Source organism: Hemiscyllium ocellatum, chromosome 39 (assembly GCF_020745735.1).
Source record: "Hemiscyllium ocellatum isolate sHemOce1 chromosome 39, sHemOce1.pat.X.cur, whole genome shotgun sequence".
Classification (NCBI taxonomy): Eukaryota; Metazoa; Chordata; class Chondrichthyes; order Orectolobiformes; family Hemiscylliidae; genus Hemiscyllium; species Hemiscyllium ocellatum.
Window position 1 is genome coordinate 36277512 of NC_083439.1, and position 22610 is coordinate 36300121.

The 22610-nt window shown below is 41.0% G+C and overlaps 2 protein-coding genes across 3 annotated transcripts in view; both read right to left on the reverse strand.

The window, feature by feature from the left end:
- Positions 1–22610, reverse strand: part of LOC132834270 (inactive cell surface hyaluronidase CEMIP2-like) — a 184724-nt gene that overhangs the window by 149865 nt on the left and 12249 nt on the right. The window lies entirely within an intron of this gene.
- Positions 6839–22610, reverse strand: part of abhd17c (abhydrolase domain containing 17C, depalmitoylase) — an 84087-nt gene continuing 68315 nt past the window's right edge. The window contains exon 3 of one of the 2 annotated variants that reach the window (XM_060852982.1): positions 6839–6877. In XM_060852982.1, coding sequence (XP_060708965.1) covers positions 6871–6877 — 7 coding nt within the window. In that variant the 3' untranslated portion in view covers positions 6839–6870. Of the gene's footprint in view, positions 6878–16917; positions 18571–22610 lie in introns of those variants that run through there. The other variant, XM_060852980.1, reaches the window with a different exon arrangement.

A 22610-nucleotide genomic window follows, 5' to 3' on the forward strand; every position in this document is an offset into this window, starting at 1 on the left:
ATTTAAAATAAATCTAAATTGTTGCAAAACACTGGAAGAGATACTGCAATCATTTCCCTTGTGCTTGCCAATGAGGTGGAACTATTTAAAACGCTGAATGATATCCATGAGCTGAAGAAGTTCTTTGTCACTTGGATTTTTATCTTACTTTGCTGATGTAATAGATTTAACAGCAGTCTTGCATTTTCTAAAACAAAAGCTGGGAGTGCTCACGCGATGAATTTGGTGAAGGTTGGGGATTTTCTGTGGATACAGACAGTGGGCTGGAGGGAGGTGGAAGGTGCAGCTCTCTGCTGGGTGGAGGTCAGCACTGCCCGGCTCTCCATCCCCCCCCGGGCTTGTCTTCCTGTGGACTGTGGCCGGTGCCCGGACAGTATCCACGTGGCAGCGCCCGGAGAATCCAGGACCAGTCCACCCCCCGGTCATCCCCTCCACCACACCGGGGCCAGGAATCCTCCTTCAGCTGAAACAGCCAACCCAGAGCCTTCTCACCCTCAGCCGCCTGGGGAAAAAAAACAACGATCTGGAGCCGATTGGTGCCTGCGAGGGGGGAATACCCACACTCAGTCCGGGGCTGCACTTCAGTGACGGCAGGAGGGGAGAGTGAGGCTGCCTCGCTCCCACTGCCGCCTTCACCCACCCCCCGGTCTGTAGGTGTTTGCAATGCACCGAGAGCCAGGAGGATCCCTGGGGATTACCGCCATTTAGGGAGTGTTTAGTCCAAATCAATCATGGCTTGGAGGTAGTTAATCCAGCTGTTTTGATATTACCAGCAGACAACCGGAGTAGCTGTGGGCTCAAGTACCTTGTATTGCAAATATACTATTTTGAATCTCTTCATTTCTGCCATGCCATATTCCTCCTCCTCCTCCTCCCATCCATTTATTCCTCTCACATCCTCTCCACTCTTTGCCATTCCCTAATCCCATTCCATCCCTCCTGTGCCATTCCCTCCACCCATGTATCCCAATGCATTTTCCCCTCTTCCATGCTATCAGAGCCTTCCCCTGCCCGACCTCCAATGACATCCCACTGGGGCATCCTTGTTCAGGAGTCATTGACATGAAGGATTTTCCTTCCAATTCATTGGCTGAAATGTCACCAAAATTTCCAGTGTTATCGTCTTCCAAATGCTGGTCCATGTTATAGTGAGAGCCAGTTTTCGAATGACCTCATGCACAGCATTACTAGAATGAGCAACCATTGTACCTTCTAACATATAAACAATGTGTAGGAATGGGGTTGCTAGTTTGAGACAACAATACCTTGTGGAGTCTATTATTGTTCAGACTTGGAAAAGAAGATTGCAGCATGTTTTCTGAATGGAAATTGATGTTGTCACCTAACATAAACTGAACAGACATCCAGTTTATTTCCAGCACCAAATCAGTGCTAACTCATTCTGAAGTCAGATGGTGAAGAAAGAAACCAGATGTCAACATTTCGCTAAATACAACATTTATTTACAGGATGGAACAATAATATGTTTGCCTCCTCCATAACTACTCCAGCCTCCCAGAAGGCTCTGTTTAATTCTTTGCAGATCTTCATATGTTTTCCGTCCTTGGAGAACGTCTGAAGCATTGGAAAAACTTTACTTGAGATTAACACCTGCTTGAAGACGTGAACAGTCCTATCGTCAAGAGATCCTGGAGTAAGATTTGGAGCCCAGACCCTTCTGGCTCAGAAATAGGTACGCTACCAAATGCATCATGGCGAAAGTGAGGACTGCAGATGCTGGAGATTAGAGTCGAGAGTGTGGTGATGGAAAAGCACAGCAGGTCAGGCAGCATCCGAGGAGCAGGAAAATCGATGTTTCGGGCAAATGTCTGAATAAGGGCTTTTGCCCGAAACATTGATTTTCCTGCTCCTCGGATGCTGCCTGACTTGCTGTGCTTTTCCAGCACCACACTACCAAATGCAATATGTCAGCTTAAGACTTTTTAATGTGCTCAAGATATTTAATCAATCAATACCTTCAATCACCATTCATGATAAAAAAATAGAAGCAAGAGAGGGCCATTCAGCCATTCAAGCCTGCCCCATCCTTCAAAAAGATTTTGGCCAATCTTCCACTTCAACACCATTTTCCTGAAACTATCCATATTTCCCTTAAATTTTTTAATATGTAAAAAATTATCAATCTCTGTCTTCGACAAACTCAAAAAACTGAGCCTCCACATCCTCTGGAACAGAGAATTCCATAGGCTGCCCTCCTCGTGAGGGATGAAATTCCTCCTTAACTTGGAACTAAATGACTTGCTAAATGTATCTTCTGATTCTAGATTCTCCTCCAGTCAGGAGAAACATCCTTTGTGTTTCGACTGGGTTGATTCATGTAAGAATGTTCCCCAATCTTCTAAACACCAGGGAATATAGACCCAGTCTGTTTAATATTTCCTCATAATACATTCCTTCCATCCTGGGTGAATTTGATAAACCTTAGTTGCACTCCCTCTATGGCAGGTATATCTTTCTTTGGGTAAGAAGACCAGGCATGGTCTCACCAAGGCTCCATATAAATTAAGAAATTTTAATTCTATATAAATTTTACTTCTATACTCAAATCCTTGTTATAAAAGCCAGCACTTGCTGCCTTCATTGGTGACTTCAGAATGAGTTAACACCAGTTTGGTGCTGGGAATAAACTGGATGTCTGTTCAGTTTATGTTAGGTGACAACATCAATCTCCATTCAGAAAATATGCTGTAGTCTTCTTTTTCACATTTGAACTATAATAGCCTCCACACGGTAATGTTGTCTCAAACTAACAACCCCGTTCCTCCATATCATTTTTATGTTAGAAGGCACAATAGTTGCATCTTCTAGGAATGCTGTGCATGAGCTCATTTTAAAACTGGCTCTCACTATAACGTGAACCAACATTTGGAAGATGGTTATGGTGATACTTCCGCCAATGAATTGGAGGGAGTTGGGACTAACAGAGTGTTGAAACAGAGTCTCTCCGTAAATAGTCTTTTTAATGAGCAAACCCTATATTTAATTAGAATCTACTTGCACAGAAAACCCTTAATTTAAACAATTCTTACAACAGCAGACATAGCCCATGTGCAGCCCCCCGATAAAAGCAGGATTATTTTTCCAGCTGAATGCATTGAGTGGAAGATAGTTATATGCAGAAAATTAATCACTATAATTTACAGCTGCAAAGGCATAGTTTCCGGGGAATTACTTAATCATGTTCATTGCAGCCAGAACATGTGGCATCATAATACAGGCTTTGTTTGACAAATGGTTTTCTATAGTTATTGAAATATAGAGGGTTATCCTGTTTTCAAGGTGGATCTAATATTGAGGCATTTGATGTGGTTTCTTGACTCAAAGTACAAAAGGGTCTGTTACCCTTAAGATAGCTTACAGAAGAGAGCTTCGTGAGGGATACAAACTGCAGGAGAAATTGCATTCTTGACTGATTGACTATTGTGCTCTTGATTCCAAATCTCAAGAGAAGCACGGACATTTTGTCACTAATAATTAGGCTGGGTATTACAGCCAACTTCGTTACACTTATGGCAGGATCAAGCCGGTATTACAAAATATTTCTCAACAATCATGCCAGAACCAGCCTCCTGAATTGTTGCATCTAAACTTGCCGTTGTATGAAGACAGCAAGAGAGCTCCTTAGTCATGGCAGCCTCACTGGAGGAGGTGTGTTCTTTGCAGGTTAGTTGGGGACTGCAAGTGCACCTCAAATAATAAGCAAGTGGGATGGAAGGGAAATTCCTCTACTGGATCACTCCTAGCCTCAATTGCACCCTTGCATTAATGTAACATCCTCCTTGCAGCCTGGAGCCACCAACTGCTTCCATGAAGCTTTTGGCCTCTGTGTTTGGTTGAGAGGAGGGGAGAGTAGACTTACCATTATCTAAATGGAAAGGTAACTGTAGAAACACCCCTGACTGGAACCTCTGCAATGTCAAGTATAAAGTATCCCACCTCCTGTAGGGAGCCAGCTGTAACCCACCTGGCTAAACTGGTTGAAGGGGAGGATCGTGCCCATGTAGCTGTGCACTACCCCCACCCCCCCACCCCACCCCACCCCCACTCCCAATTTCCTGGCTTTTCATTCTCCATAGCTATCACCACAGGGCCCAGAAGGTTCAGCACAATAGGTTAGACAGGAGATATTTCTGATGGGACTTTTGAATCGAATGCAGGTATTTCCATTCAGAAATCGAGAAAAGCTTATCACAGCAAACCCAGAACTGGAAAGAGAAGATAGAATGGTAAAGTAAATGAGGTAATATTGAATAGATGACACAAACTTTGAGCTTGAAATGCCTGCACTGCAAGGAAAGCGAGCAAGCAATAAGAAGTTTCGCTATCTTTGATTTAACTGAGCATCAGTTGAAACATGGGGAGGATGTGAAGAAGAGGAGTGGGTTTGTGGTAGTGAGGAATTTGCCATTGGTGAGTTAGTCAGAGACCGATGCTTCCATTTAGGAGGTGCTGGGATTCATGTGTTGCCAAGTAGTGACCAGCCACTTTAGTTACACACAGTCAAGTAATACAATGACTCACGCAATGAGGGGGGGGGTCAAGAGGTCCACCATTACTGCACAGGATTGAGGGTGCAGGCACCATTTTTAAAATGCACTTGGATAGGCATTCAATGCTTTCAATCCTGCAGCACCAATGACACTACAACTATCATTGGAATACACCTTGCACCTTTCATGCCTGTGGAAATCCAATTCTGCTATCAGGGAGACATCTCAGAGCAGGCAGATAACTAGAGGTCCCATGGTTCAGCATTTCCTCACTTCACATTCTCCGCCAGGTTGCTCACAAAAAGTGGGAGATGCTGCTTTCTGGTGTTGGCAGCAGGAGGCTCTCTCCTCTGTCCTGGGCAGACTTGGCAAGTTAGTGGCAGTAGGACCCACTCCAGAACCTGGCTCCAGTGTAGAAAGAGGGTGAACAAATTGCTGTGCTCTGAAAGGGTAAGTGGCCCTACATAGTCACTGCAAAGTGACACTCTCCAAGGTGTCCGGGAATGTAACTGTGCAAGTCCAGTAGGGTGTCAGGCAGTAGAGTTGCAATCTTTAGCCGCAGATGCCGCATGTCGATTGAATGTGGAAACTACTTCATGTTGCTTATGTGGGACCCATTTCAGGAGAGTGTGGCTGTCAAGCACTTACTGGGGTGGACTTGGTCCTCCCTATGAGCTGTCATAGGCATGTACAGAACATTGGAATGACAATCAATCATTCTGCCTGGCCACAGGAGAAAATCTCTCCTAATATTGAGGAGTGTTCAAGGCCTGATGGAGGAATCCCTGCTGTACAAGAGGGAGAATTAGGAGTGAGCCTGTGCACATGGAGAGAACAAAGTTTCTCAGCAACCCAATGAGGATGTCTCCTGCCTACTGTTGACAAATGGACATACAGGAGTAAGGCTGCAACATTGTTTAGAAAAGAGATTGTGTTTAGACATCAATTATTTATTTCTGTTCTTCATTGCAGGTTCTCAAAGCAAGTTCAAAAGGAGATAGCTTTCCTCCACCCCCACCTCCAACTCCACCCCCAGTTCCAACTCTGTTCCAGGAGAATTTAGAAGAGTGAGGGGAGATTTAGTTAGTTTTTAAGATCATGAAAAGCCTTGATAAACTGAACGTGGAGAGGGTAAATCCAGAACTAGGGAACACTCTTTTAAAACTAGATGTTAACTTTTAGGTCTGAGTGGAGGAGAATTTTTTTCCTCTGAGAATTATGTAACTAGACTTTTCTAGCTTAGAAGGGGATAGCGAGGGACCACTGACCCCATTGCATGTGACAGGCTTGATGGAGGATGTAGCTGTGTAGGAGACCCTCAGCAGGTTAGAGCTCTTCAGGCCTCAGATCAACAGGGAATGGCTCAGAACAGGTGATCTCCACCACAATATGGTTGCACCTCAACATAGTGGGTAGAAAAGAAAGATCAAGCTTTCTAAAGGTCGAATGATAGCACGAGTGTTTATCACTACATAGAAGAAACACTCTTGTAAATATATGTTTTATCTCACTTTATTGACAGAAACTGTATATTGATGATGTTGCTAGTTGCTGCAATGGTTGTGTGGATTTAAGGGTGCCACACCTTGTTCCCAGTCAGGTTCAGATGATGGATACAACATTGATTGCCACCTTATTCATAGTGTCATTTCTGACCACCCTGACATGAAGGTTTAAACCTTGGGCATCGTTTATACAGTCTGAGGCTTAGGGACATCTGGCAGCCGAGCAGGTAATGTTCATCTGATGAGCATCCCTCTGAGACTGCTATCTGAGCACCATCTGCAGCAGAATCAGTCAATGTCTTGATTACGTCTGCAATGATAGTGTTGTAGGACAACATGTCAGAGAGGCATGTGGGAGTCCCTGCCAACATACAAATGCTTGTAGCTTACAATTTGGACTTGATGCACTGAGGACCAGCAGGATTTTTCCTCTCGGGTGCCATACTTAGCAGGAATGTAACGTGTTATACAGATAATATCCCAATTCTGCTGGCACTGATGCCGTGAGTTTGTCTGAACAGCACCTTTTGTGATAGTAGTATGTGCAATACACACAGGATCACAATACCAATAAATGATTAGGTGAACATGTCAACTACCATGCAGTCACAGATATAGAAATACAATACAGGGTAACAAAGGTGCCCACAGCCATGAGGAAACCCCAGGCTCCCAGACACCAGAGGATAACCTGCAATGGTGTTGAGATGTTTTGTTGTCTCACTTAGTCTGGAATCTGGTAGCATTGTGGATGCCAAGGGCCTGCCTGTCATCATTCTATCAGGCACATAGATAGGTTCTCCTGTCCACCAAGCTTCCTGTTCCTTGGAGCAGCAGCTGATTCTGGCCTCTGTTTATAAACTGAGACAACAGAAGGACTGCAAGTTAGAATTTAATGGTGAGACAAGTTGTTGAGGAAATAACATTCATTTTCAACAAAATAGAACAAGGGAATGCAGACACCGGAGATATGAAACAAACAAAAACAAAAATCACCAGAGCAACTCTGCAGGTCTGGCAGCATCTGTAGAGAGAAAGCAGAGTTAACCTTTCAAGTGTAGTGACCCTTCTTCAGACCTGCAAAGTTAACTCTGCTTTCTCTCCACAGATGCTGTCAGATCTGCTGAGTTTCTTCAGCAATTTCTGTTTGTTTGTTTCCGATCTGCGGTCTTGAAGGATGTAAAAGGTATGAGAGGTACCATCCCAGATATGGAGTAGTATTGAAGTTGTGGATAGGCTAATGGTTTACACAGATTTAGAACTTGGGGGGGGGGGGGGAATAGAAATGCAACAGTTGGTATGAAAGGGAAATGGAAAGTATTGGAATCATCTTTGGCAATGGGGAGAGTGTAAAGTTGAATTTGTAGTTTGTCTTATGCAGTATACCCGTTCTGAACTTCAAGTGATTATTATATTTCAAAACTGGATTGTGGATTGAAACACCTACTGCCTCAGAGAAAGAACAGTAGACACTGATACAAATCATTCCAACCCCCCCCCCCCCCCCGCCGAAACCAATCCAGGAAAGTATTATCAAAGTAAAAGAGTTAGACAACAACAAAGATTTTGACTGTTCAATCTCTCAAAATGTTAAACAGCAAGACAGGATGGGTAATCAACATAATCACCAGTTTATTCAGAAGAGGACTTTCTGTGAAAGATCAAATAATGAGACAGCAGTATTTTCTATCAGCTTTTAAAATACGTTGGAAGATAATGATCGACAGAGTTCCACCAAAAGCCTTGGAAGTAGCTCATCATCAAAGTAGTTGGAATAATGAACTATCTAAGCAGGAGATCCCAACAGAAAGAAAAATTCCCCCAGTCTGTTCCAACTGCTGGTTCACCTGACAACCAAAGCTCCTGGAAATTTAACTGAGAAACACCACAGCCACTGAGAATCCTTCACTAAACAAGGCCTCTTCAACATTTAAGTATCTACATCGTCCAAAGAACAGGGCCTGCCTAGTGGGAAACATCATCTTCCCGCACTCCACTCTCAAACCTCACACCTCCAACCACAACAAGGACAGAACCCCCATCCTCACTTTCCACCCACCAACCTCCAGCTAAATCGCATTATCTTCCGCCACCTACAAACAGACCCCACCACCAGAGTATATTTCTCTCCCTACCCCTATCTGCATTCCATAAAGACCATTGTCAGGTCCAAGCCCCCCACTAACCCACCCTCCCATCCTGGCACCTTCCCCTGCCACCGCAGGAATTGCAAAACCTGTGCCCATACCTCCTCCCTTACATCCATCCAAGGCCACAAAGGAGCCTTTAACATCCGGCTAAGATTTACTTGCACTTCCGCACACGTTAAACTGTATCCGTTGCTCCCAATGTGGTTTCCTCTACATTGGGGAGACAGGACGCCTACTTGTAGAACACTTCAAAGAACATCTCCGGAACACTGGCACGAAACACCACCCCATGGCCAACCACTTTAACTCCTCTTTCCACTTCCCCAAAGATATGCAGATCCTTGGCCTTCTCCATCGCCAAACCCTTACCACCCGACGCCTGGAAGACGAATGCCTCATCCTCTGCTTTGGGATTCCCCCAACCACATGGGATCAATGTAGATTTCACCAAGTTCCTCATTTCCCCTCCCTCCACCTTATCCCAGATGCAACTTTCCAACTCCGCACCACCCTCTTGAACTGTCCTACCTGTGCATCTTCCTTCCTTCCCACCTATCCACTCCACCCTTCTCTCCAACCTATCACCTTCACCACCACCTTCGTCTACCAATCACCTTCTCAGCTGCCTTCAATACAAAGATGAACCCACTGACATTTAAGATGCCCTACTCTCTTTTCTAGTTGTTCTTTTCTCTTAATATATTAATAGAGTCATAGTCATAGAGATGTACAGCATGGAAATAGACCCTTTGGTCCAACTCATCCATGCTGACCAGATATCCTAAATTAATCTAGTCCTATTTGCCAGCATTTGGCTCATTTCCCTCTAAACCCTTCCTACACCCATCCAGATGCCTTTTATATGTTCAAAACCAGCCTCCACCACCTCCTCTGGCAGCTCATTCCACACACACACCACCCTTTGCATGAAAAATTTGCCCTTAAGTCCCTTTTAAATCTTTCTTCTCTTACCCTAAACTTATGCCCTCTAGTTCTGGACTCCTCCAGCCCAGGGGAAAAAACGTGGATTTTCCTGCTCCTCGGATGCTGCCTGACCTGCTGTGCTTCTCCAGCACCACTTTGATCTAAACTCTGGTTTCCAGCATTTGCAGTTCTCACTTTTGCCTAAGGAAAAGACCGTGTCTATTTTCCCTATTCATGCCCCTCATGATTTTAAACAGCTCCATAAGGTCACCCCTCAACCTTCGATGTTCCAGAAAAAAAACAGCCCCAGCTTATTCAGCCTCTCCCTATAGCTCAACCCTCCGACCCTGGCAACATCCTTAAATCTTTTCTGAATCCTTTCAAGTTTCACAATATCGTTCCTATAGGAGGGAGACTAGAATTGCACATAGTATTCCAAAAGTGGCTTAACCGATGTCCTGTACAACTGCAACATGACTTCCCAACTGTGAAACTCAACTCAAGGCTCTGATCAATAAAGGAAAGTATAATAAACACCTCCTTCACTATTTTATCTATCTGCAACTCCACTTTCAAGGAACTATGAACCTGCATTTCAAGGTCTCTTTGTTCAGCAACACTCCCCAGGACGTTACCATTAAATGTCTAAGTCCAGCCCTGATTTGCCTTTCCAAAATGCAGCACCTCACATGTATCTAAATTAAACTCCATCTGCCACTCCTTGACCCACCACCCCATCTGATCAAGTTCCCATTGTATTCTGAGATAACTGTCTATGTGTCCACTACACCTCCAATTTTGGTATCATCTGCAAACTTACTAACTATACCTCCTATGTTCACATCCAAATAATTTATATAAATGACAAAAAACAGTGGAGCCAGTACTGATCCTTGTGGCACACCACTGCTCACAGGCCTCAAGTATGAAAAGCACCCTCCACCACCACACTCTGGCTTCTACATTTGAGCCAATTCTGTAACCAAATGACTTTTCCTCCCTGTATTCCATGTGATCTAACCTTGCCAACCAGTCTATTATGAGGAACCTTGTTGAACGCCTTACTGAAGTCCATATAGAACACGTCCACCACTCTGTCCATCAATCCTCTTCATGACTTCTTCAAAAAACATAATTAAGTTTGTGAGACATGATTTTCCATGCACAAAGCAATGTTGACCATCCCTAGTCAGTCCTTGCCTTTCGACATACATGTAAATCCTGTTCCTCAGGATTTCCTCCAACAACCTGCCCACCTCATGTCAGGGTCACCGGTCTATAGTTCCCTAGCTTTTCCTTAACATCTTTCTTAAATAATGGCACCACGTTAGCCAACTTCCAGATTTCCAGCACCCCCTTTGTGACTATTGATGATCCAAGTATTGCAGCAATTACTTCCCTAGCTTCCCACAGAGTTCCACTGTATACCTGATCAGGTCTCAGGGATTTATCCACCTTTATGCATTTTAAGACATCAGCACCTCCTCCTCTGAAATAGGAGCATTTTTCAAGATGTCCCCATTTATTTCCCCACATTCTATATCGTCCACGCCCTTCTCCACGGTAAACACTGATGCAAAATATTTGTTTAGTATCTCCCCCATCTCCAGCGGTTCCACACGTAGGCTACCTTGCTGATTTTTAAGGGCCCTATCATCAGTGAGAGTCTCTGGTGAAGTGCTGGTGGTATGCCCCACCTCTCTTTTTATAGGTCTTGGTTTCTTAAGGTGGGTGATTCATTTCCAGTTCTTTTTTTCAGGGGAAGGTAGATAGCGGCTAAGTTGATGTGTTTATTGATGGAGTTCTGGTTTGAGTGCAATGCCTCTAAGAATTCCCGTGCGTTTCACCTAACCGAGAATATGTGTGTTGTCTCAGTCAAAGTGGTGTCCTTCTTTGTCTGTATGTATAGTCACTGGTTTCTATACATACAAACAAAGGATACCCCTTTGATTGGGAGCAATACATATCCTAGGACAGGCAAAGCAAAGACACGCACGAGAATTCTTAGAGGCATCAGATTCTAACCAGAACTCCATCAGTAAACACATCGATTTAGACCCTATCTACCTTCCCTTGAAAAAAAGACCTGGAAATGACATAACCCACCTTGAGAAACCAAGCCCTATAAATAGAGAGGCGGGACATACCACCAGCACTTCACCAGAGACTCTCACTGATGATGTTACCTAGTATGGTGATGAAACCTCTGAAAAAAAACCTTCCAGCTCAGCGAGCTAACTTACATACTTATCAACCTGAGCTACAAATCTTCTCAAAAATCACTAGGAACATGCTATCACTCAAGTCTCGTTCTCTCATTTTTGAAGGCTTCCCATTTTCCATTCGTCCCTTTACCTACAGATTTTTTTTGGATTATCATTAACTTCATCTGCCAAGGCCATCTCATATCCCCTCTTTGCCTTCCTGATTTCCTTCTTAAAGAGCCCTACACTCTTTGAGCAGTTCAGTTGATCTCAGTTGTCTATATCCAATATGTGATTTGTTTATTCTTGACTAGAACATCAATATCTTTATTCATCCATTGTGCCCTACTCTTACCAGCCTTGCCTTTCACTCTAAAAGAAACACAATGCAAAACACAAAACTCTAAAAGAAACACAAAGAATTCTCATTATCACATTTTTAAAGGCATCCCACTTGTCAGTCATCCTTTTCCCTGCAAACAGACTACTCCAATCAACTTTTGAAAATTTCATGTGTCATACCCTTAAAATTTGCCTTATTCCAATTAAGAAGTTTAACTTTTATGGAAGACTTATCCTTTTCCATAACTATTTTAAAATTAATAAAAATCTGATCACTCATCCCAAAGTATTTCCCTATTAACACTTCAGTCACTTGCTGCAACTGTACAGGGCGTTGGTGTTGTTGGGGGGTGGGGGGGGGGGGGGAAGGAGGTGAACACTGACTTACATGCTGACAAATTGGGAGGAACGATAGGTTAATCAACTCCTTGAATTTATTCCACCATTTCATCAAGATCACGACTGACCTAACTATGGGCCTCAATTCTACTTTCCAGCCTACCTGTTATACTCATGACACTCTTGTTAATCGAGGAGGTATCTTGGTCTACTATAAAGGTTTTCAACCACCTCCACATTTCTTTGAAGAGAGTTCCACATACTGTCAACACCCAGAGAAAAGAATTCTCCTACTCTTTCGTCTTAAAGGCCTTATTCTAATCTTATTTGTAAACTTTGTCACTTTGTTGTTCGAGTCGCTCCCATAGGAGGTAGCATACTTTCAGCATCAGCTCTGTCAAGTCCCTTCAGGACTTTAGGTTTGTCAGTAACATTTTCAATAATGTAGGGTAATCCTGAGCCAATAGAAAACTAATTGAGGGTAATCAGTGAATCAGTTAAAGCTCAAAAAGTAACATGAGGGGAAATTGGATCACCACAGTTATGATGAAATATCATATGATGTCCTAGACACTGACTAACAATGCAGATGTTATGAATAAAATACCAGGCTTGAGCAAAAATGAGAAATTTAGGTTGCCAAGATCAGGTTTTCAATGAGGAAATTAAAACTTAATAGGTTTACTTATGCATGACTGAAAGTTGAAAAGTTAGACAGAGTTATAATCGATATCAAATGAACTTAATGAAATTAGAGAAATTCTGAGCTACTGGAGATCAAAATTCATTAATTCAAGGAGTTTTATTTGAGCAAAATGGATACAAACCAATGGATTTAGTTTTGGAAATTGGCACAGAAATCATTGGAGAGGAATTAGCAGTGAAGAGTTAGAAAAAGATGAACATTTGGTTTTGGTGAGAGTAATAAACAATCATGAACTTGGATTTGAATGAACAGTGAGGAATGGGAGCAAATGAATATTAACAGAGTTAGATTCAAGAAAGCAAATGATGTAGTGGACACAGTTTTAAGTGTCTTGATGTTTTCTTGCTGTAAGAGAAACCTTGGCTCAGTGTTACCACCCATATCTCAATCAGACAGTATAAACTCAAATCCCATCCCTATCCGTTATATGCCCTGCATTAAAATAAATACATTTCAGACCCACCATGTTTATTAACTTGGCCCTGCCTGTTCTCATTAAACTTACTTGACTTAATCTCTCCCTTCCCCTCAATCACTCCACATATTGACATCCTGCTCTAGTTCTCCAACACACACCAATCTCCACTTATCTCACACACGCAAACATATACTATATTCAGGATCAGAGTAATCAACAAGTCCCTAGAATTCTACAAATTCACAACCCTCTGAATGAAGAAATTTCTCTTTTCATTCCTAAGTATTTAAAATCCTCGATCTAGAGACTAAGTCCCCCAGTTTCAGTCACTCTGTTCGGTCATTATCTTGTAGCTATTTGTGGGACCTTGCAGTACACTTATTGGTTGCCATATTTTACTCTGACAACAGTAGCTGAAAACTACTTCAGTGCCTGCATTTTTGGGATACTCGGGAATTGTGAAAAGCGATATTTAATGTAAAGAAAACACATTGATTATTTGCACGTGTCCAAACCTTGCAGCTATTGGTAGAACCACTTCCCAAAGTGAACAGGGTACAGCTCCTAACGTGTGTGACTAAACCATAACAAGTGATGCAGCTGGAAAAAAAATCTTAAATGTCACAGGAACTACATTGAATACAAGTCAACAAGATTTCAAAATCTGATATTCAATGTAGTTCCTGTGACATTAGAGGCTAATAGTTTCCATCTCAGTTGTGTTTCAAACTTGCTCACCACAAACTACCTAGACAGTTTTTTTTGTGGATTTTGGACTTTGGCAGGAAACTATCAAAATTTTGGGAACTCTACATAACCCTCAAGAACACAACGACACAGTTATGAAGAATTACAAATTTAGTTATGAGGAAAGATTGGATGGACTGGGGTTATTTTCCTTGGAGCAGAGGAAACTGATGGGTCACATGACTGAGATATATAAAAATATGAGGGGCACAGAGACAGTAGACAAAGAGGAACTTTTTCCATTAGTGACTAGGGACATAGATTTAAGGGGCAAGAGGTTTAGAAGGGACACAAAGATATTTTTTCCACCCAGAGAGTATCTGGGAGGGTAGTAGAGGCAGAAATGCTTATAATATTTAAGTAGATTTTGATATGTATTTGCGGTGTCAAGGTGTGCCAGGCTATAGGCCAAGTGCCAGAAAATGTGATTGGAATAGCTAGGTGCTTGTTTTTTGACTGGCATGGGCTCAATGAGCCTTTTTCTGTGCTACAGACCTCTACAACTGTAATTCTCATCAAAACATTAACTAGGTTTTACCTGCCCTAGACAATCAGCTGCTTTATATTTCCAAAGATAGTGATTACTTGTGCCAACTAGTGAATCTCACCAAACATTTTAAACAAAAACTCCAGCCTTGAAATTACACAAAGGGATTATTCCTCAAACATTTTGATAAGACCTTAAACCATTTAAGATCAACAGGCTGAAACTCCTGAAAAGGAACTTGTAATTTCAAATGAAACACTTCTGACTGGTATCCTACAGAGCAATTTCAAGGCACCAATGTCTATGTCACATTTCCAGGTCCTGGTAGCTTCACTTAGTTAGGAACTGATGTGGAGGCTTGTCTTTTAGCTGAATACGTAATGTAAGTCAGGTGACAGCTGTACTGTGAGAAATCTGAATTGGAATCACTTGATGACAAAGTAACATGCTTTGAAGGACGTACATGTAATTTCTGGCTGTCTTCAAGTCTGAAGAGCAGTAAGGAAATGAAATTAAAATGTTGTAAGTCATTATTCATTTTCTACCAAGGTATTAAGACAGCACCATTTTATTTGACTATTGACTTAAAAAGTTTCACATCGAAAGGCAATCCACTGGGATAACCAGAAAGATCTTAGCTAATAGACATCAATTCTGGCTAACAGGCAAGGTCTGTTCATTACTTTTAGTTTGTGCATTCTACTTGCAACATTATAATCCTATAAGATTGTGAATTGTACACGAATACAGGGAGTAATGAATTTGTTCAAAGAATTTCTAACCAAGACAACACTAGCACAAGTTTGGAAAATACGAATGTTGAAAAGCCATTCCAAACATTAGCTGTTTTTGTTTTTAGGTCATCATATGTCAAACAATTGCTATCGAAATGGCCATTTAACATCTACATAAAGATGACTTTTTAAATAAGTTTTCAAAGAAAACCGTAAAAGACTTATTGGAAATTGTCATTCATTATTTTGTTACTGGCCAATAGTCATGAGATATGAGCTGTTCTGGATCTACAATGTAGACAATCAGTACATGTACACACTGTGACGGGGATTTTGTTATTCAAGCAATGGGTTGCTGGATCACATCAGCATAACCAATATAGTAGTTTAACTTTGTTCATTAAAACAGGCAAGTCCAAGTTCTCAATCAGATTCAAGCTTAATCCCTGAACACTTCCAGTTTGAGAAGGAACACAGCTATGAATAAGCTGTTTTCAGGTCACCCAGAGTTAATGAAGATTTAACATTGAGCAACCCACACTAAGGTTTAGAGGAAGCTGCAACTTGGTGAAAGTTCAATTCAAATTCACTGAAGACTCACTCGAAACTTCACATTTAGGGGCCAATTTTCCACCCATATTTCTGGATTCATATTTTAAGTCGAGACAAATACATTTTTATTGCAGGTACTCCAGCTGTGGGAATACAGCTACAGCTGCAATTTGGAAGAAAGATTCAGCACTGACAAAAAGCAGCAGCTAAAAAGCCTACATGGTTCCTATCTAAGAAAGAAAAACAAATTATCTCCTTTGATCTTCTGGCCTTTACTGACTCGCTTGCTTGAATCCTTCTTGAAGTGGATGCTCTTCCTAACATTTGGAAGGATAGGAATAGGAAAATGCAAAGGAAATGCTGGTTCCACCAAGCCCCATACTGTGTAATTATCATGGCTTGCCCCTACATTGAATATACCACAGGATCAAATGGAACCATGGGGAAGGAGGTCTATTGTCCTCATCAACCCCTATCACTTTTGCAAACTGGAGGAGAGTATTCAATGAGCATGTGAAAATAGCTCATTATTTAAATGTCAGGGATTTTAGTTGATCATAAAATAGAATCTCTACAGTGTGGAGACAGGCCTTTCAGCCCAACAAGTCCACAAGAACCCTCAAAAGAGTATCCCACCCAAACACATTCCCCATTACTCCACATTTACCCCTGACAAATGCACCTAACTTACCTAAATTGCCCTGGCCACTATGGGCAATTTACCTAACCTACACAACTTTGGACTGTGGGAGGAAACTGGAGCAAACCCACGCAGACACAGGGAGAATGTGCAAACTCCACACAGACAGTCGCCTGAGAATGGAATTGAACCTGGGTCCCTGGCACTGTGAGGCAGCAGTGCTAACCACTGAGCCACTGTACCGCCCTAAAAAGGGGCCAGTTAGCCATTACATGGATCAGATTACCAAGGGGTTCTGTCCAAAGTAGATATGAGACCTGTCTCTGTATTCAAACTGTTGCAAAGACAAAATCTCAGTACTTTGTCATTGGCCAGTGAGTAATCATTAAGGACCTGCCTTTGCACAGAGAACTGGAGAAGACAGTACAGTACAGACAGCTATTCAGCCCATTACAATTTAAGTAGCTCTTGAAAAGAATCCCTGCTCTTTGCTGACAACTGTGCAAATCTTTCCCCGAGCTACTCCTTACCTGTTGATACACCAGAGCTCAAATGTAAAAGAAAAAAAGTTGCACAAGAAAATTAATACAATTTTCTTGCTTTTCTAAAGAAATCAAAGAAATTGAAAAAAGAACTGTACAATTAATAAAAAGACAACTTTTGACAGTATATTCAATGTTTAATCAGATTTTCAAGTCACATTTTTTGACTGATCACACCACATGACATTCTGAAATTGTGTGACATTGTTTCTTCTGGCTTTTTACTGTACGTAAACAGTTCTAATTTAAATTCCAAACCTAGATTCCATGCATCCTTTATTCCATTACCAAGCATTGTCGCCTACCTGCAACTTACAACAATGAACTACTGAAACCAAATATACAGAGAGGCTTACAGTACATTTAAGGCTTTGATTTGTTTGTCCAGTTACGTTATTCCTCATGTTTTGCATTATTTATGTACATTTCAATGTAATTCCAGTGTCACAATCATAACGTCAAATCACTGGTCATTGCAACTAAAATTAAATTACATCTGTTACTGTACAAAATACAGATGTGTAAAATTATGAAACTTAAATGGTAACAGATTTTTTAAGAAGTTGTTAAGTAATCAAGAATAAAAATAGTTATACTCACAAATAAAACACATTTCACCATTTAAAACATACAAATTAGGCAGTTATCACATCTAATCTCAACATTTTTGAAACAAAAAATATTTCTATAACCTTGCAAGACACCATATACAAACACTGCAATTTATGAAGATATAACAGTTATTTTAGGAATTGCAATTGAAAAGTATTATATTACCTACCCTGAAAAACAATATACATTGAAACTTTAAAACAGTCAAAATAGTTCATAAATGTACACACTGGTGAAAAATAGTTTATGGCTACGTGCCACATTCTGCACCATCAGGGATGTACTTGAGGTATTGTATCACATTTTTAACATGGAAAAAAAAACTCCACGCGTATTGGAATATTAAGAACATTTACAAAAGAACTGTGTTCTTTAGCAAATAAGTGGAAAATGTATTTCCAAACTCACTGAGTTTTACAAATACTGAACAGTACTTTGAGGCAATGTTAGAAATACTAAGAATGTGACAAATATTTTAATCACTTTCTTAACATTGGGTTGGTCCTTCAAATGAAGGGCCATTTCATCTACAAAGCCACAACCAATATGACATGTCATGCTGCATCAAACAAAAAATCCATTTTATGAACTAGTTACATTACTCAAAACAGATAATTGTGGCAAATATTAAAACAAAATTCTATACCTCTGATGAATCAAGAAATGGAACAAACAAAACAGAATGACAGGATTGATAACCATTCAAAACTGCTTGAAAGTTACAGTAGATGAACATTATTTCATGTGCAAGGTATATGAATCACATGAATTTTCCTGGTATAAAAAAAAGAGTTTTTGTTCATTGTTTTAAATAACTCAGCCTGAAAGTTGGTAGCTTCTGTAATGTTGAAAATTAGTTATCCAGTTAAAACCATGTGCAAATTACGTCACAGTTTTTCCATTCACATTTACTGAGAAAACATCCTTACAATAGTTTTCAGGAGATGGATATCTCGTGATCTATGAACTGTTTCAGTCTTTCCACATACTGTGCATAAAGCTCAATGTCATTGTGTCCTGCTCCCTCGACCCAGAGAGGTTCCACTGCTCTTGGACATTGCTCATACATTGCAAGGCCATGGGAAAAATCAATCACCTCATCTGCGGTGCCATGAATTACCAGCACAGGAGAAGATACTTTGGTGATCTTGTCAATGCTGAAAGAGATTTAAAAAATGAGAAATAAAAGGAATAATGTACTATTAAAACAGTAAAGGGGACTAGATTTCATTATAGATTTGTTAGACAGTCAAGTGTTAATGATGAATATTGCCTCTAGGCTGTGCTGGTACATGATTACAAAGTAATGCACAGCACACCATGCAGGGGACAAACAGGCTGTATATAAAGCAGCGGTCCCTTAAAAATGCACACATGGTGTGACAATTTTCTAATAAACCATACTGAGCAATAAACTGACTGGGTGCAGCAAAGGGAAATTAGAGGGAACAATAGTTAAGGTCAGGACAAACTAAAAAAAATTAAACATAATTTTAATGAGAAAATATACTTCTTAAACATCACTCAGTCACATCACTCTTGCAGGAGTCTGGGTTGTATATTTACGGCTCAACTCAAACACTTGTGCAAATAATCCAGGTTGATATTTTCAATACAGTACCAAACACACAACTCCAGACACTCTCACGGTAATACTTATTGCTTAATCAACACCATCAATTACCTTGGTTATCTGTTTCAGTGCTGATTTTAGAATCTTATTGGGTGAAAATGACCTGTCTCGATTCTCTACATTTCAACAATGACTAAACTTCAAAGCTGCTTCATTTGCTGTGAGAGTTACAATGTCCTGCAGAGAGGTGCTACTTACAGTTTATTTGCTTTTGTTTCTGGATTCAAAAAGCTAATAGTTGGACAAAGCAAGGTATGCTTAATTTTGCAGAAAGCCTCAACAGATTTGCTCACTGAGCTGGAAGATTTGTTTTCAGATGTTTTGTCACCATATTAGGAATCATCAGTGAGCTTCCGGATGAAGCAGTGGTTGTAAGGCCTGCTTTCTATTTATGTGTTTGGGTTTCCTTGAGTTGGTGAGATCATTTCCTATGGTGACATCATTTCCGGTTCCTTTTCTCAGGGAATGGTAAATAGGATCCAAGTCAATGTGTTTGTTGATAGAGGTCCAGTTGGAATGCCATGCTTCTAGGAATTCTTGTGCGGGTCTCTGTTTGGCTTGTCCTAGGGTGGATGTATTGTCCCAGTCGAAGTGGTGTCCTTCCTCATCTGTATATAAGGATACTAGTCAGAGTGGGTCATGTCATTTTGTGGCTCGTTGATTTCATTTATCCTAGTGCCTAGTTTTCTGCCTGTTTGTCCAATGTAGTGTTTGTTACAGTCCTTGCACGGTATTTTTTAGATGATGTTAGTTTTGCCTGTTTTCTGTATAGGGTCTTTAAAACAGCAACTAATGAACTTGAATGTGTTGATGGGTTTGTGGACTACCATGATGCCAAGAGGTCTGAGATGTCTTTGATGTAGGGAGAGTGGCTAGGGTTTCTGGACGTGTTTTGTCTGCTTGTTTGGGTTTGTTGTGAGAAATCGGTGGACAGTGTTCACTGGGTACCCGTTCTTTTTGAATACACTGTATAGGTGATTTTCCTCTGCTATTCATAGTTCCTCTGTGCAGTAGTGTGTGTTGGCTCTTTGAAATGTTCTAATTAATGCAGCTTTGTTTGTGGATGTTGGGATGATTCCTCCTGTAGTTCAATACTTAGTTCGTATATGTTGTTTTCCTGAAGCCACTGGTTTGGAGTTCCCTATTGGCTATTCCCTCTACTGTGACATCTAGGAATGGCAGTTTGTTGTTGTGTTCCTCCTCTAGTGAATTTTACACCAGTAAGGGTATTAAAGTAGGTCTTGAAGATTTCCTCTCATGTGTTTCGTTTCGTGATGACAAAGGTGTCATCCACGTAGCAGACCCAAAATTTGGGTTGGATGATTGGCAGAGCTGTTTGTTCGATTTTCTGCATTATTGCCTCTGCTAAGAACCTTGATATTGGAGCCCCCTTGGGTGTTCTGTTCGTTTGTTTGCAGATTTTATTGTTTAAAGGTGAAGTGGGTGGTAAGGTATAGGTCCACTAGCTTGACGATACTGTCTTTGCTGATGAAGTTAGTGGTGTTTGGTGTATGTGTCTTTGATTCTTCTAATAATGTAGTCAGTGTTTCCTTGGCCAGGTTGATGTCAATGGATGTGAACAGGGCTGTTACGTCAAAGGAGACCACTATTTCATTGTCTTATGTCTTGGTATCTTTGATGGTCTTCAGGAATTCCTGGGTGGAGTGCTTAGAGTGGTGCGAGTCTTCTACTAAGTGTTTTAGACTTTGGTGTCCTTAGTCAACCTGTAAGTTGGTGTTCCAGGTAGCGAGACTATGGGTCTGAGGGGGGCTCTTGCTTTGTGAATGTTGGGTAATCTGTAGAAGCGTGGCATATTGGATCAGTCTGGTTTCATTGTTTGGAAGTCGATCTTATTTTTCCAGATTTCTGAAGTTTGTTTGAGTAGCACGGTGACTCGGTTCTCTAGTTGTGGGGTTGGGTCTATCACCATTTGTTGGTAAGTGTTCGTATCTGCAAGTAGTGTGTTCACTTTCTCAATGTAGTCTCTTTGATTTAAAATAACTGTCAAGTGTCCTTTGCCTGCAGGTAGTATAACAATGTTTTTAACTTTTTTTTTAGTCTTTCTAATACTTTCCTTCCTTGTGTATTGAGTGTGTTTACTTCCTTTTTCCTGCTTATTTCTGGTGCGACTGTCTGTCTGATAGTTTGCTGGGTTTCTTCTGAGAGTTGGTTGTCTTTCAGTGTTGTTTCTAATGCTGCTAAGAAATCTTTGTCCACATCGTGGAAGTTGTAATTTAATCCTCTTACTAAGATGGCTTTTTCAGTGTCTATTACGAGTCGGTCAGAAATTTTTAATCCATTCTTCTGTGTTGTTATGTTGTGTAATTTTGTCTAGTTTGTTCTGCAGGTTCAGTTTTTTTTAATCATTTTCTGTGTTTGTCACTGTCTAATGTCTATGGCTTGTTGTACTGTGTCTGTCCATTCATGGTCTGTTGCATTGCAAGTAAAGATTTTTGGCGCAAAATTTCCTGGTTGTATTTATGGAGCTGTTGTGGGTATCATTAATCATTTCTCTAAGCATTCTGCAGCCATTTTGCTCTGATGTTCTTTTAGCCAGGGGGGTGCTAGGGGGAGGTTTATATTTAAGACATTTAGGTAGTACCCGTTTCCTTAGGCATTCATGCAGGAAGTACAGCTGTTCACGGGTGGCACTCTATTGGATGGCATTGGTTTTCCATGTTTGGGCCAGTTTTAGCATATTGCGTCAATAGGTGTTAGCGAGTTTTGAGATTTGTAGTTCAAGTTGAGCTTCTGGATGTAGGTTTGCTTGCTGAGCTGGAAGATTCTTTTTCAGACGTTTTGTCACCATACTAGGTATCATCAGTGACCCTCTGGATGAAGCACGGTGGTATGGCCCGCTTTCTTTTTGTGTGTTTGGGTCTCCTTGAGTTGGTGATGTCATTTCCTGTTCTTTCTCTCAGGCGGTGGTAAATGGAATCCAAGTCAATGTGTTTGTTCATCTGCAGGTTCACTGATGATGTTACTTAGTATGGTGACAAAATGTCTGAAAAACTAACCTTCCAGTTCAGCGATATCACCAATGTAAAAATTTAAAACACCGAATTCATTAAATATTGACATCCAATAAAGTACCCACTAGCTACATATTGAGTCCAACTTTTATTTTCTCTGCTTGCATGCTACGTTTGACAGACCAGCATTTATTGGCTGATTACATACATGATTAGTTTTAAAACAAAAGAAATAGGAACATAGCCCATTAAGCCCTCATGGCTGGCCTACACTTCCACCTTGTTTGACTTTGACTTGTATCCCTTGATATCCTTCACCAAAAATACCTATGATCTCACGATGAAAGCCACAAAGTTGCCTACTCACTTAATCCATATCTCTAAATACCTTTGTGCTCCCAACTTCACCACTTGCTGTACATCACAAGCTTGTGTCATATACAAGCTTAGATATACTTCATCTAAGTCATTACTAAACATGTAAAAAGACAAAGCCCCAGAACAGATCTTTGGGGAGCATCAATTGTCACATGCTACCAAAACACATACTCATTATCTGCTGGCTTCCAAGCCCTGAAATGACACCATTGTT